This window comes from Ixodes scapularis, unplaced genomic scaffold, assembly GCF_016920785.2.
Source record: "Ixodes scapularis isolate PalLabHiFi unplaced genomic scaffold, ASM1692078v2 PGA_scaffold0__279_contigs__length_252992795, whole genome shotgun sequence".
Classification (NCBI taxonomy): Eukaryota; Metazoa; Arthropoda; class Arachnida; order Ixodida; family Ixodidae; genus Ixodes; species Ixodes scapularis.
The window spans coordinates 59,962,975-59,979,617 of NW_024609835.1; the positions used below are offsets into that span (position 1 = coordinate 59,962,975).

Sequence of the window (16,643 nt, forward strand, 5' to 3'; positions counted from 1 at the left end):
GAATTACATGAAAGACGACGTCTATGACGACATCAAGGGTGATCTCAAGGACGGCCTCTATGACAACATCAAGGACGACGTCTAGAACGACCTCTACGGCGATCTAAAGGACCACCTCTAGGACGACCTTTAGGGCGACGTCCTAAATGACGACGTCAAAGAGTCTAGGACAACCTCTACGACGACCTCAGGGACGACGTCGGGGACGACGTCAAAAGACTTCTAGGACGACCTCTAGCGGTTATCTTTCGAAGAGGGTGGAAATGTGAAGGAGTGTGAGAGAAAAAAAATTTGGTTGTGTGTATGTTTATACAGCCTAGAACTTGGTCTGCCTCAACGGGCGACGAGTCTCCCGTTGAGAGATGAGAAATTTTGCTAGTGCAGTACATCCGCTAGCCTGGGGGCTTTAACGTGCATCACGCAGTAGTGATACACGACCGTACGCCTTTACGATGCCCATTCAGATCGAAACGGACAGGGGTGGGGTTTTAACCTTGGATCCTGGATTCTACAGCGAGCTTTCGCTAAGGAGTTTAAGAATGTGAGCAGAAATGTTCTACTCCGCATATCTACCGAAAGATTAGGAGGCCAGAAAGTCAAAGAAGTCCGGGGGGGGTGGCTAGAGAATGCTATTGAAAGAAAACAAATCCACGTGCACAAGCCAACCATCACTGACCCTTACAAACAGTGAGATATATATTTTTTATTATTATTATTTTGAGGTGAACAATGACGTGTTTGAAGTTTACGTCGTGCCAGTGCCTGCTCGAGCATCAGCGTCAATTTCGTGTTTCTGTTTTAATAAGATTTCAGTCGCTAGTCAGTGCTTGTATCGCTCTTTGTCCTAGTCCCAGTCACGCTGTGTTTCCCTGTGAGGTTAATTGAGTGTTTTTCATTTCTTCTACAATATATACGGGGGCCGAAAAGTTGTTTCGTAACACATTCCAGGTTTAACTATGAAGGCCTCTAGAAGATTCTTTTGGTGACATCATTCTGTGGCACGACTCGTTTTGCGTCTTTAACTCATCGCACAAAAAAAACTTTGCGACACATGGCACTCACCGCATGCATGCTGCTAAGCAACATAGCTTATAATTGCTCCCCGCTTTGCGCAGTGTGACGGTGTGTCCCTGGAGCTGTCCAACGGCCCTTCGCTGCAGGGCATCGCAGTGCTCAACATCCCGAGCATCTATGGCGGCTCCAACCTTTGGGGTGACAATGCCGCCTCACGCAAGCGGTCCCGATCTAAAAAGCGCAAAAAGCACGACAGAGACATTTCTACGAATAGCTTCAACTCAGTTGATCTCAGCAGTGCTGTGCAAGGTGAGCATCTGTGGTAGAAACTATTGTAGGAGATTCTTATTGCTGGAAATATTTTTACTCGGAGCATTTCAACCCAAGTTTATGGCATATGGTTAGTGATAGCACAGAAATTCCCTTAATAAGGAACTTAATCAAATCATGTTTAGTGGTGTGTTAAACCACCCGTTTTTTTTTTTAATATGGCAACAAAATACTTATGTTTGAAAGAGGGTTTTAATGTGCGATATTGAACTCTGGTTACTTGACTTAAACTGTCCGTATACATTCTTGATTTTACTACCTAAAACATGCGGTCTTAACGGTGATATATGAGTGATAGCTTTCTCCCAGAAATGAAGTAAAACATTTGTGGTGGGACTACCGTAAACGACTTAAATTTCTCAGAACCTAGTTTTTGTAAGTTACGCGACTTTAACATGATAGTAGCAACATTATCACGCGAATATATCACACCATAATAACGGATTCATAGCATACTACTCCCTATCGAGAAATAATGTGCTCGGGAAATATTCCTGAAACCCACGCTTCGCAAAATTCACAAAATATTGAGACCAAAAAATAAAGTCGTTTACAATTTAACACAATAAAACTAGCAATCATAAAATTAAGTATATGAAATACATTACAGTGTCGTCCAAAGCAAGGCTCTAATAAAATTACTAGCTTCATAACCAAAATTTATTTTTATTTTAGGGTGTTTATTTGGCCTCTGCTATCACATTTGTTGTGGGGATAGTTGTTTTGCAACCCGAGTTCACAAACCAAGTGGAGAGGGGGCAAATAGCTGAATGAAGATTCGACATCCAAGCTACTTTCTGTTGCAGAGCTGTGCTTACGTTTCACATATTCACGCCAGTCCTTTATTTTGTGGTCCACTCATCGTTGTGAATAAAAATGCCTCAATTTAATTTATCTTGGCAATGAAAAACCTTATTTGATAAAATAAATTATGAAGACCTGCTCGGATGGCGTGGTTATGTGCAACAAAATGTACCCTCGTGATAAATCTTGTTTTCGGTCAGTCTACAATGCCATGCAAGCCTAAGACACGGGTAGACAATTTTATACGTTTAATAAAAGAAATAACAATATTGTTTAATAAAGCAATCGCTTTCCATTATCGCGTTTGCAGACATCGGAGACCGCATGATTGAGGTGATAGGTCTGGAGAGTAGCATGCACATGGGGCAAGTAAAAGCTGGCCTACGAGCTTCTGGGAGACGACTTGCGCAATGCACATCTGTGGTTATTAGGTTGGTGCCCATTAATTCATTTTACGATTGTTTCTTTTTTTGTATTGTTTATTCTTATTTTTTTTTTGTAACTTTAAAATCAATTAGCATTGTCTTCTGAGATTAATTTCGGTACCTTTTCACTCATCGTTATGAAGTGAAGCTCTAAAATCTTTTATCATCTCAATTTCAGGACGAGGAAAAGGTTTCCCATGCAAATCGACGGCGAACCGTGGGTTCAGCCTCCTTGCACAGTAAGTATTCAGCTCTTCAATTCTCGTCAAATGTTCCCTATCTATATTACTAATATACATTGTTTGTTATTTAGATACAGATCACCCACAAGAACCAGATGCCAATGCTGATGGCACCAGCACCAATGAACAAGTCAAGATTTCCCTTCTTTTCACTTAGAAAGTCGTGATTTTAACTAGACATGTGGTTGATTGTGCCATTAACAGTTCAGTTATGTTTTAGCTCATGCCGCTTTTTTGTCATAATTTATATATTATAATTATTTATTGTGACTGACATCTAGCTTTATGCGTGTAGTTTTGTTTTGTTTGTTTTGTGAGAGCGTATTGGTGTAGAAATTAAGTTAGAGCCCTGGAGAACACGACAGATAAAAGGAAACTGACATTCTCCACAAGGGTGCTTGTGATGTTATTTTGATGCCTTAAAGTTTGATGTTCCATTTAAGTTATGAACATGTTGCACATGTGATCTTAATCTGAATATGATGTCTCATGAGTGTTTTTTTTATTATTCTGAAGTAGATTATGTCAATGCACACATATCCAGCTACAACTGAGCTCACAGTCACCAAAGTCTATGGTCAGTGAAACTCGGACCACTATGTCGGATATTTCTTGTAAGAGAAATGTACTCCACTCCACCGTGTCACGCTTGGCATGCCTTCTTTTGCATCGACATGTGGCAGAATTCTACTGCACTGCATAATATATACTAATAATATGTAGATAATGTGTACAACAAAGCACAGAAATGTCGCTTTCAGTTATACTTATGCTTGTGTACAAGTGCAATTGTTGCTATAGACATCACTTTTTTGTCGGGGGTGTAAATAATGTCCTAATTAAGATCTCCAAGATCTTTGAGGGCATTCAGGCCGGCTGCTGTCCTTTTCCTGTACATTATACTGCATAACTACAGTGTACTGGAATGTCGTTGCTCTCATGTGCTCATAACGTTTCTACTAGGTCTTCATTGCTTACTGCCTATGCGCAGCATCATTACTGATGTTTCTTAATTTCATAACATTGAAAATCATATCTTCGTCAATACACGCATCTTATATCCGTCAGCGCATCTGGCTTCTATGCTTCTCTGTATATCGTGCCTTAGTAAAACAGGTACAAAAATCTTTTTTTTTTGTGTTCATTTTTATGTTTTACTCCAGGCAAATGTTTTTATCTTGCTTTTTCAGAATTCAGTCAAGTGCATACCCCAAACTCTAACTTATATATATATATATATAAAGGCATATTCACACACACGAGCATGTGAGATAGGTATAAAATATACTTATATATCAAGTGCATAATTCAATGACCACATTTTAAATATTGTTCGCTAGTTTTTTGTGTTTTTTTTTTCCCTTTTCGGGTGACGAATTTTTTTCATGCTGTATGTAGAAGGTAGGTTGTTTTATTATTTTCCTTGTAAGCTTTTGCAGCTGCTCATTATTTAACATCAAGGATCTAATATAAGGTCTCGTCTCTGTATGGTATATTCTATGAGTAAATATATTCAAAATGCCCCATAACAGACCTTTGAAATATAGAATAACCTTCTCGGAATATGGTCCTACTGTGTGTGCATACATGATGTTTGTTCATATATGTCCAGTAACAAGTAATGAAGTGTCTTAATACATTAAGATTGCATTACACATCTTTTGTGTGAGAAGTCGTTTATTACAATTTCGGCTGAAGCAAACAGCCAATTTAGCTCAAAGATTTTCGGTCGCGATTCGGAGCAAAGTTTAATAGGAATCATGACTTATATTTATTAAAACTACCGATGTCTCCAAATTTAAAAAAATTAATCTGAAATTCATAATTATACTAGAAGTGCAACGACTGTTTCTGCAGTTCACAAGGCAAATCAAAAAGCGTGCAATATACTGCAACATTTCGGTTAATATTACTTATTTAAGAAAGGTCTAAAGAATGTGCATTTTACAGCTGTGTGTTTATTATTGGTTTAACACCAGTATTTGTTTTCAGTAGGTTACTTTGACCATTTTTTAAACAAATCATAATTCAAAATATGTTTTTTAAAACATACAGCGCTACTAGGAGCTGCATTCTGCATAGCTGGCCATCCAACGAAATTTGTTCAACTTTTAGTTTATAAAAAAAAAAAACCTATTAAGTCAGCCCGTACTAAAGTCGATAGGTAAATACGTATTAGGACAATTGTAGGTATGGCGGTATTTAGTCAGGGTGTATTCAAACAGCTCATTTTAATCACGGGTTCTTTCTAAAAACGGGAGTAAGATCACGTTACGAGTTATACCTTAATCGATCATACTTTGGCGTTGTGTTCTGGGGATAACGACGTTTAATTAAAATGTTCTGGCATTTTTGGAAGTTATATAAAGTGCAGAAGTAGGCAGACAGTTTTGAATCATGACAAACTCTCAGAACATAACCTTGTTTGTGCAGCCCCCCCCCCTTCCTCCTCTCCCCTCACTCCATTCTGGAAATATCCATAAATGTTTAGTGATAATAGTCTAAACAAGCCTCAATGGTAGCAGAGCACGCACCAATGAATCGGAAAATAAACCTGCTGAGAAAGCTGATATTTGCAAGGAACGTTTCGCCATGAGACAGCTTCTTTTCAGGCATAATTGAGATTGTCACAGAGGTTATAAACATGTTACCGATGATCATCTGGTGTATCTGGCCGAAGTTAAGAATCTTGGTGAAACGCTGGCAGCCAAATGAGACTTTTAATGAGGATTCTTGCCGAACTAATGAGAGTTTCACTCGAGTGATGTGTTTTTTTTTTCTCTCGGCATTAATCAAAAACCCGCTTGCTTCCCCCTCTATCGTGTAGAAAGTGCGTCCTGTACATATATAAATACAGACGTGTATGGAACTGTTGCATGTTAGATGCAGAACCAACCACTGTAATTTTTTTTTTTGTTTTCTTGTGTCCAAAAGATACAAACATGAAACTTGCGCTACTTTGATCATACCTGCCGTAGTGGTATTCTGTACACAGTATTGACACTTTCCTATTGTGTGCAATGTATCTTATATACATATTAATACTTGGTAGTGTCTCGTGCAGTGACATGTTGATCGTGCTTTTGTGGCGTTTCTATTGCTCTTCTTCGACACTCCAATAATCGCAGGTTTTTTCCTTCAAACTACAGATCCCGTTCCACACATTTTCTCTGTTGCATGACATTCTCAGTCATTTCCTTCTCTTTTTTAGTTTCGACCCTCTATATTTATTCTACCCCACGACTCACTGTTGCTAGAAAGTGTTGCGTGATGATTCCTGTTTCTGGAATCCAGCTTTTGTGTATGTTAGGCCCAGAGTGGCGTTGTCGCGTATTGACATTGCCTCTATACCTCTTAGTCCGCATTAACAGTGAACCTATTATGATTTACTTCCAACCTACATTGGCGTCCATCGCCGAGATGAACTTTGCTTTTTATTTCTTCTTACATTTCATTGAACTGGATGTTGCAGTTATGAATTTCTACGATGTACGAAAAATATTTGTACATAAGATACTATGGTATATGAAATGTTTCACAATCCAGCTATTTATTTATCGTTTACATGAATAAAAGTATCATATGTTATGACAAAACGCGCGTTGTGAATTGGACCACCCTTATATGTGGGCCTGCGAATTCGCTTTCCTGCAGAGCACGGAGACAGCCAATCACGGCGAAAAATAGAATCCCAGCGAATGACGAAGCGTATAATACAATTAAATATGTAAAATGGCATTAGTGCAGGGTCAATGGGCAAGTGAAACGTCATGTTCACCGTCCATGCGCACATCGCATTTTTATTTTTTGCCCAATCATATCCTGAGCTTCGCCTTTCGCTGGTCCCTCTGTTGCCCACCGTGATTTGTTGTAATATCTCTTTTCAACTATTGCGCGGCTACCAATGTGTAAACACTAGACGGAGAGGGAAAAGTAAGTGCGACTTTTCGGCAAGGCTCACAGTTGTAAAACAAGTAACGTCATAGCCGAACTACAGACCCTTCCAGCATGCAACATCACTAAAAGGTATGGCGTTCGGCGATGGAACGCCGGACCCTGCGCAAGGGGCAGACGAATTCCTTGTTTGCTCTGATTGGAGGGAGACAGTGGGTAGGTACAAAGACAGCTGACCTTTGCGTCCACGTACGAATCAGTCCAATCAGAGGTCGGCGCTAAGACGTCGCCGCACGCTCTCATGCCCTCTAAACTTCAATGTCCTCCTGTCCTTCGGTCTCTCTCCGTGCAGACACCACGTGGGGCCTTGAAATGAAAGGGTAATCCTCCAGTACTTTTTCGTGATATTAGAGTTCCGACTGTTTTTAGCGCTGTAAGTGACGTATTGCTAAATTACCCAAGCATCAAGGAGAATGCTGGGAATGTATGTACACGCGCCACATGCGCTCACCTTCCCCGTATAAAATATTCGAAGTAAATAACCGAAATAAAGCGTTGACGAAAGCGCGTGCAAGATGCCATTTGTTTTAGGCATTCGCTTTAAAACAGTTACTGCTGCAGACGCCAGCACGTGCAGCGCGTGTAACTACACTCGCAGCATGCTCCTTGGTGCTTGGGTAATTTAGCAAAACGGTCTATAAAGGTCGGTTCACACAAGTGTATTTCTTAAGGCCGGTTCAGACACTTGCGTTTGACAGCGTTGCGTCGAGAACTGAAAGCGAGTCACCGGCACATCTGTGCTTCGTATAAAGCGTGAACTCCAATTCAAGGAATCATCTTGGCGCACGATATAAGCAGCAGGGTTGTCCTGGTGTCTCGCTACCGCAACGCAGTCGAACGCAACTGTCTGAACCAGGCTTTACGTTACGTGAGAAGTCACTGGTCCATTCGTGTTTCGTACGTCACGTGCAAAAGTACTCCTTGAACCGATCGCCACGGATTAATTCGAAGCACGGATTTCCCGGTGACTCCCGACGTAAGCGGTCGAAACGTAACGTAACGTAACGTAGGAAAATGTCCCTGTGTAAACCAACCTTTACGAGGCGTAATTTATTAGAACGGCGAGTTGGGCTAGTTGGTTGTACATGCTTGAAGTGAGGCGCCAAAACAACGAGGACACAAGGAGAGAAGCAGACAGGACGAGGCGCACTTTCAACTGAACTTTATTTTAGAAAAACACAGAAACGCAAGCTATGCCCAATGTACCCGTGCGCATGGGTAAGAAAAAAGATAGAACGAAGCCTAGCGCGTTTTCCTACGTGACACGTTCATTTTGAAGGAACGTATACTCTCTATCAGATAGAGATAAAGAAGGGGCGCTCACACAGACATCGGTGCCACGAAATCTTATGGTGAAGGCCTCCAAGATTTCGCGAGCGACTTTTGTTGCGCCGCTTCCAACAATTCTTGTTTCGTCAAACTTTGGGTTACACTCGCATCGATCACAGTGTACTGCCAAGTGGCCAGACGGGGATTGCCTAGTTGACGCAGAGTGCTCCCTGATTCTATCATTGATGCACCTCCCCGTCTGGCCAACATACACTCTCCCGCAAGACAGGGGTATCTCATAGACGACTTCAGTGACGCAATCGCGGTACTGCGTCACGTGTCTCTTTTTGCAATCCCTTTCTGTCGCAGTGGCTTCACCTGAGCTCCTATTGACCCTATTGCACAATGCAGAAAGTTTATTTGGCGCAGAAAAGACAACTGGAATGCCAAACCTATTGGCTACCTTCTTCAGGTTGTGGGATAGTCTGTGTATGTAGGGTAAGACCGCAGGTCTGGCCGCCTTCCTTATGCTACTCTCACAATCCTCCCTGCTGTGCTTTTTTGTCTTTTTTAACAAGGTCTCCGACACATCGCGAAGCACATTGGGAGGGAAACCCGCCGCCTCCAATCTGCTGAGCTGCGCGTGAAAGCTGGCGTTCATTCTATGCTTGCACGATTTTTTCAGCGAGCCCGCCAAGCAGGCGCTAGGCTTCGTTCTATCTTTTTTCTTACCCATGCGCACGTGTACATTGGGCATAGCTTGCGTTTCTGTGTTTTTCTAAAATAAAGTTCAGTTGAAAGTGCGCCTCGTCCTGTCTGCTTCTCTCCTTGTGTCCTCGTTGTTTTGGCGCCTCACTTCAAGCAAGTAATTTATTTTTCGATGCCTTGTGTAGTTTTGTAGATATCTTATCTCAAAGATTTGTTTCGGGAGCCGGCGGCGAAACCCAAACTACCGGCTCGAAAATTATGGCAACCCTGGTAATCAGCTGCATGGCCATCGTGTGACGTAAAGTTCGTACCGCGGTACCGCAAAATGTGCGACTGGCCTAATCGCAAGAGCAGTTCCGATCAGTCACGTAAGATGCTATGGCTGTTTTAATTTTTTGCGTCGTAGATATCAAACATGTGTAACAAATATTATACAGGGTGTCACAAAAAAAACAATTTACCTTTTTTTTTTTTTTTACCGCAAAAATAAACTAGGCATTGCCGAACTCTTATCCTTCGTCCAAAGGTAGCGCTAGAGGTCACAACCAGATGCCAAAGTTTCAGCCCGATCCGATACCTTGTTCAAAAGTTACAAGTGATTTTCTGAATATTTCAATCGTAAAATGGCGGCCGACGGAGTTTTCAAATACATGGGGCTCTATAGCACCAGAAACCGAAAACGGGAAAAAATGGGCTCCATTTTTGCCCATTTTTGGTGTCACAAAATAACGCACACATGTTGTGTTATTTTGTCACACAAAATAACACGCTATAACAAAATAACATTAGGAGGCCAACACGAGGAGGGCCGAGTTTCAGCGGCGCCTCGTGGCGGGGCCTAAAACGCGTTTTTTTTTTTTTTCGTGTTTTTCGCGTTGCACCAGGTTGTGTTGGCCTTTATGGTAGAGTGTACTAGGAGGTACGAGTAGGACGAGCTGCAGGCACCTCTCATGCTTTCAGCTGCACCTCAAAATCTGGAAAGCGATCAGGTGAAACCAAGCCACTTCGATCGCAGCGCCACCTCCGCTGTGTACGATCGAGCAACGACACAGGTCAAGGTCAAATGGGCAGTATAGCCCCTGTGGGGCTATATTGTATTAGGGGCGAAGCTCCTTCAGGTGTGTCCACACGGCGGACCAAATTGCTGTTTTGGTCCGCGGACCGCGCATCACTTGATTTTACGTCACCGGTTTTCGAGGTCCGCCAGCGGTCCGCGGCCCGCGCTTCTGAGAAATGCCAAGCGGCTTTTCTCGCCCGGACACTTGGCGGTCGACCGCGGCGTTTTCAGTATAATTGAAGCGCGAACCGCCGAATTCAGAAACCTCACTCAAACTACACTCAAACTGAAGGGCCCCTCCACTTCCTCGAGGAAGGCGCGAGGGCCGGCGCTGGCCAATCGCGAGGACGGATCCGTCCTCGCGATTGGCCAGTCCTCCTCGTCCTCAATAGTCAACGCCAGGGCCACCGCGGCCAAACGTCTCTTTCGTTCAACCTCCACCTTGGCTCCTTACAAATAGCCTCAAAGCAGCTTGCTGCATGCGTTTGGCGGAGCTGTGAGGTCGAGGGTTAAGCGTGTTTCACATGCAGCGGTTTTGGCCCTAGAGCGGCGCGATTTCTGCCGTCGCGGCGCTCTGGCCAGCACCAGCGGTTGAGCGGCACGAGTGCCGCGACGGCAGAAATCGCGCCGCTCCAGGGCCAAAATCGCTGCATGTGAAACCCGCTTGAGGGCCAAAATCGCTGCATGTGAAACACGCTTTAGACCGGCCCGTTCACTCTGTCGTCTGCTCTTTTGGTCCGCCGTGTGGATGCTCATTGCAGCCGGGCGGCCCGCGGGCCGCGCATCACGCGATCAATCGGTCCGCGGCCCGGTCCGTCGTGTGGATACGCCTTAATGCCCGAGTCCCACTAGAATGACGAACAGAAACAAACGACAGCGACAAGCCTCAAGGGAGCGCGTGCACGCACGTGCTGAGAGCGGACGCATGTTCTATGGGCTCCGCAGAAAATCGTCCTTTTTCTTGGAAAATTCCTTTTCTGTGCGGTGAAAAGTGTTGGAGAAGACAGAGCTAACGTTCCGGTTTCGCTCGATACCACTTTCATGCCGGTGAGCCGAATCTTTCTCATTTCAAGGACATTGTCACGATTCTGGCCCACGGTGGGCCTGTTAACACTCGTTAGGCTTCGCGCCGCAGGGCGCGCCGCACCGAGCTTCTCGGAGCGGCCGCCTAGCTAGGCCTATCGCGTGGCGGTCGCCGTCCTGGTGGGGGCTGAAGGCTGGAGGGTGGATACAAGGACCCAAGAAACTCCAGGTACCGGTCGAGTGATCGGCTATAACCCAGACGAGGTGGCGCATGGATTTATCAACCTGGCGCAGCGGCCACTCCGGGATGATGGAATCAAGGATGCCACCTTGGGGGACCTGGGGGGCTATGTTGCGCTTTTTGCACTCCCAGGAGACTAGGGAGAGGGAAGTGACGTCAACGACACAGCGAACGCAGATTGGGTGTTGATTTCGTTTTCTTCTGTCAACATCCAATCTGCGTTTGCTGTGTCGTCGACGTCACTTCCCTCTTCCTAGTCTCCTGGGAGTCCAAAAAGCGCAACATAGCACCCCAGGAGGACGGAGGACCCGACAATGGCTGGGTGCAAGTACTGATGCAGAAGAAAAAGAGCAAGAGGGAGACACAAGGCCTCGAGAAACAGGTTCGAGATGAAGCCGGGGGAACAACGGCGGAGAATTTCAAGTCGAGGAAAACTCTGAGGTTGCCCAGTCTCAGAGTTTACAAGCACAAGGTCATTATCAAACCTCATCGGGTCGCGGTGGACCTGAAGCGGTACAGGAGCCTGATCGGGGAAGCGGTCCAGAGCTCCCTGCCGAGAGGATTGGACGAGAAGACGGTCGTAAGGCTGCTGGAAGCACAGAATACAATCATGGTTTGTACGGACGAATGGAGCGAAGCGGAAGCCGTCGCAGGTATCAAGCAACCGAATTTTCCTGTCGGCGTGCTAGACGTCGAAGCGTATCATGTCTCCCTGAGCGAAGATGCGTGCCGCGGCGTCATACACGGTGTCCGGCCTGACCTGACTAACGAACAGATTCGACAGAAAACCAGAGCTGTGGGATACGAAGTTCTAGAAGCAAGGAGGCTAGGGAAGTCACAGTCTGCGGTAATCGTATTTGCGGGGAAGAAGGTACCGTTCACGGTAAGCTTCAATTGGCTTGAGACTCCCTGCTTTATCTATAAGAAGACTAGGGCGGCTTGTCTGAACTGTGGTGCACGAAGTGGGCCATCGGACCGACGTATGCAGCAAGCCGGAGGGGTTTGCGTGCTCGGCGTGCAGGGCCACTGAGGTCGGTGAGGACCATGAGTGTGTGCCGAAGTGTGCCTTGTGCGGGGGGGCCCACAAGACCTACGACAGACACTGCCCGGAGAAGTTCTACAAGGAGACTAAAAGCAGGGAGCCTAGACGGAGTCGGGGGAGACGTCGCGACGGCGCGCAGCACGTGCGGTGGCTTTCGAGAGAGTCGGGACGGAACGTGTCAAACTCGCGCACCCGCTCGCGCAGCCGGTCCGCCAGCTGTGGGAGAAGCGCGTCTCGAGATATGACTACATCCAAGCGGCGCCGGCAAAAGGGCAAGCGAAAAAAGAGCAAGCGAAGCACCTCTATGGAAGGGATCTTCACTGATCCAGGCAATCGCAAGAAGTGGCCGGAACTCCCAAGGGTCGGGGATCAGGAGTCGAGGAGCACGTCCCAGCCCAAAGGTGGAGGGGCGAGCAGCAACGGAGCGATACAAGACCTGCGGAGGGACGTGACCCACTGCAAAAAGACCATAGAGGAACTTTGGAACAAAAGAGAAAGAACCGGGGGAGTCTCGGCAGAGCAAGTACAAGCGATCGTGGAGACGACCGTTCAGCGGGCGATCCAGGGACTTCAAGAATTCTTCACCAGCCAACTGATGCAGCTGACATGCAGGGTCACCGAGCTGGAGAAATTAGGAAAGACTCTTGAGCAAAACCAAGAGAGCCTCTTCAGGCAGTTCGTCTCGAAGCGGAGAAAAACGGGCGAGCCTCTACAGGACGCAGAAATTTCGGACGCAGAATCATGCGCAAGTCAGCGAAGCCAGGTTTGAAAGTGTGGCAGTGGAATTGCAGGGGGATGGGTCGGAAACAGGCGAGCCTTAGCCTGAGGGTGTCGCTTGAACCCAATCCCCCGGCGGTGATACTGCTGCAGGAGCCGGGCAAGAAACCAGTGAAGATCAAAGACTATGCTACAATTGAGGGCGACCAATACGTCGCGACGCTTGTGCACAAGACCTACGCAGCCACGAGACTAGATTTGGATGGCTGTGAGGTGTCGTGCTGTCACATTGTGATCATCCCAGTGAAAAAAGGGGATCGGGGTGTACATGTGGTGAACGTGTATGGAAATCCAAAGAACCATAAGACGGACTACAGGCGGCTCATCGCGAAGGTGGTCAAGGAGGCGGGGAAGGACCCTGTGGTTATTGCGGGAGACTTCAACGCCCCTCACCCGGGATGGGGTTACAAGTACGTTTCTCCGAAAGGCAGAAGGCTGGCGGAAAGCATCAACCAGGAACGCCTAACATTGCTTACCGAGGTTGATCAGCCAACCAGGACGGGGCGAGCTCATGCAGAGACACCTGTCCGGACTTGACGCTTGTCAAGAACGTGGCGAACGCTGAGTGGACTAACCTCATGGAGCAACTCGGTAGCGATCATTGTATCCTCGAAACGACTATTCACGAGTCCGGATACACAAGAAAGACGGGAAAGGTAAGAATAACGAATTGGGACCGATGGCGAAAACAGAGAGGGAAAAGTGCAGCTAGCATCGAGAACATCAAGGATTGGTTTTCGGAGGTGATCGCCAGTGTCAAGCCGTTCGTGGCTGAAGTTGAACTCTCAGAGAAGACCCCAGCAGTGGACACGCGTCTGCTTCATCTTTGGGAAGCACGACGCGGGCTGACCAGGAGATGGAAGAAACAGCGCTACAACAAGAAGCTGAGGAAGAGGATTCAAGCACTCACAAAGCTGGCCGAGGACTATGCGGTGGACTTGGCTAGGAAGAACTGGTATGGCCTGTGTGACTCTATACGGGGAAGCCTAGGCACGGCTCAGGCATGGAGGATGCTTAGGGCCTTAATCGATCCGAGTAGGGCAAAGGCGGTGACGGGCGGCCGTTTAGCGGAACTGATACATAAGTTACCCGGGGACCGCAAGCAGATCATGGATCGGCTGGCGGAAAGGTATTTGTGTTTGGAATCCACAGGAGATATCGTGGAGTATGAAGGGCAGGAAAACCCTGAATTAGACAGGCCACTTACTGTCGCGGAGTTGGAGTATGAGCTCGGGGTTATGAGGAAGGGCGCAGCACCCGGACCGGACTCCCTCACAGCGAAACTCTTCTACAACTTAGGGGAAGGGGACCTGAAAGAGCTGGTACGCCATTTCAACGAACATTTCTGGGAGCGCGGGCTTACTCAAGATAGTTGGAAGGTTGCTGACATTCGCTTCATTCCAAAACCCAAAAAGGAGCTCAAGCTAGAATATCTGCGGCCGATTTCGCTTACATCTTGCCTGGGCAAGGCGTTCGAACGAGTCATAAACTCCAGGGTTATGAAGTATCTAGACAAGGAACAACTCCTTCCGAACACGCAGTTCGGGCTCAGACCTCACACATCGACGCAGGACATACTCTTGTGGATATATAAGGATATACTGGAGAATCCGAGGAGCGGCCAAACGAGATGCCTTCTAGCTTTAGACATGAAAGGCGCGTTTGATAATGTTTCGCACGAAAGCATATTTAGGGGTCTCAGCACAGTTAACTGCGGGAGAAGAACCTTCGAATATGTCCGCAGTTTCTTGACGGACAGGACAGCCACGTTGACGTTGGGAAGTATGCAATCTGGGACATACAGACTGGGTTCCAGGGGTACGCCGCAAGGGGCAGTACTTTCCCCGTTGCTGTTCAACCTTGCGCTGCGGGGTCTACCAGAAGCGCTGAGGGCGGTTCCGAACGTGGAGCATGCCATCTACGCGGATGACATCACCCTGTAGTGCAGGGAGGGCAGTGACGCGGAAATAGAAGAGAAGCTTCAGGCGGCGGCGGATATCGTCGGAGAGTACGTTATGAGATGCGGGCTTAAGTGCGCCCCGGATAAATCTGAGCTTCTTGTCTTCCGAAACCCTCGCGATAAGCTAGTCGATCACATTGACGTGGTGATAGATGGGGTCCGGGTCCCAAAACCAGCGGAGGTTCGGATTCTGGGCCAGCTTCTACAACAGGGGAGGGGGAACAAGTCGACAATCGACAGACTGGACGCCATGACCACGCAGGTGTGCAGTATGATGAGGCGAATTAGGAACCGTAGACACGGTATAAAGGAGAAAGAGGCAATACAGTTGGTCCAGGCCTTCATTATTGCCAGACTGACGTCCGGCACTCCGTACCTGAACTTGAACAAGGCGGAGATGCAAAAGCTAAACGTACTGATAAGGAGAGCGTACAAAAACGCGCTGGGGCTACCGGAGCGTACGGCGACCGAGAAACTGCTTAAACTTGGGGTGCATAACACCATAGAAGAACTTCATGAAGCTCAACTAGTGTCACAGCTGAAGCGACTCTCTTCCACAGTGAATGGAGCGTGGCTTCTGGACAAACTGGGAATGGCAGTACCCGGCGGTTCTCACGGGCCCGGAGACGCGGGGGAAGAGCTGCCGGCTGAGACCCGGCAGAGATTCACGATCAGTAGAATCCCCCGCAACATGCACCCGGATAGGAATGCGGAACGGAGACAAGCGCGAGCGGTGGCCCTAGCGCGTTCCTGGGACAGCAGAGAGGGAACCCTGTACGTGGATGGGGCCGGTCCGGTGCTGGGGGTGGCTGCAATAGCGGTGGCCAGTGCGCAAGGGCAGATCAGACGCGTCGCCTCCATACGAGCGCAGACGGTTGAACAAGTGGAGGAGGCGGCCATAGCATTGGCGGTGGTTTGCAATCCTCGTGCGACGATAATTTCGGATTCACAAAGAGCTTGTCAAAACTTTGCGCGAGGGGTCGTGGGTCAACCAGCTTTAAGGCTCCTCCGCAAAACCGCAGTAGAGGGACTACATCTGATCTGGACCCCCGGCCATATGGGGCAAGTCGGAAACGAGGCGGCGAATGCTGCGGCCCGAGGTGCGTTATACCGGGACTCGGTTCTGCCCCAGAGGGATCTGGACAGTGCGCTCACTTACAGTGAGGCCTTAAAGGCTCTACGAACACAAAGGGCAGAATATCCCGGGCCGGCCAAAGGTCTCAGCAAAGAAGAAGAGTTCACGTGGAGACGACTTCACACGGACACGTTCGTCACACCGATCCAGCTACATCTGTGGTACCCAGAGCGGTACGCCACGGCGGACTGTCCCTTCTGTGGTGAGCCCTGGGTGGACGTTTATCATGTTGTCTGGGCATGCAAGAACCTCCCAGGACTGGCTCCAGTCGAGGAGCCCAAACTCGAGGAGTGGGAAGCGGGCCTCAAGCACGCGACGGCTAGCGAGCAGAGGCTGCTCGTGGCCCGAGCACTCCGAGTTCACTCCGCACTTGGAGCCCCGGAATAGGGGCACACAACCACTCTCTCCTTTTTCTTCCCCCTTTCTCCCCTTCCCTTTCCTAAATCTTTCAACTCAATAAAGTTTTTCAACAACAACAACAAGCCTCAAACCAGTCTTTCGCGATTTGACAGGCTTTGTAGAATAAAGGAGGCTATGCCCAGACACAAGCATCATGCACTCGAGGGTACCGTTGGCAGGCTTGCAATCACTCGTGCTTACTTCACGAGCACCGAACGACAGAGCGCCTGCCAACGGTGCCATCGCGAGCGTGCTGCCTGTGT

At 47.6% G+C, this 16,643-nt stretch overlaps 1 protein-coding gene across 3 annotated transcripts in view; it reads left to right on the top strand.

The window, feature by feature from the left end:
• LOC8028078 (diacylglycerol kinase 1) overlaps nt 1–6,411 on the top strand; it is a 599,538-nt gene extending 593,127 nt beyond the window's left edge. For all 3 annotated transcript variants that reach the window (XM_042288617.1, XM_042288618.1, XM_029978657.4), the window contains 4 exons: nt 1,116–1,323; nt 2,459–2,579; nt 2,752–2,812; nt 2,887–6,411. In XM_042288617.1, coding sequence (XP_042144551.1) covers nt 1,116–1,323; nt 2,459–2,579; nt 2,752–2,812; nt 2,887–2,982 — 486 coding nt within the window. In that variant the 3' untranslated portion in view covers nt 2,983–6,411. The remainder of the gene's footprint in view (nt 1–1,115; nt 1,324–2,458; nt 2,580–2,751; nt 2,813–2,886) is intronic.
• The last annotated feature ends 10,232 nt before the right edge of the window (nt 6,412–16,643 follow it).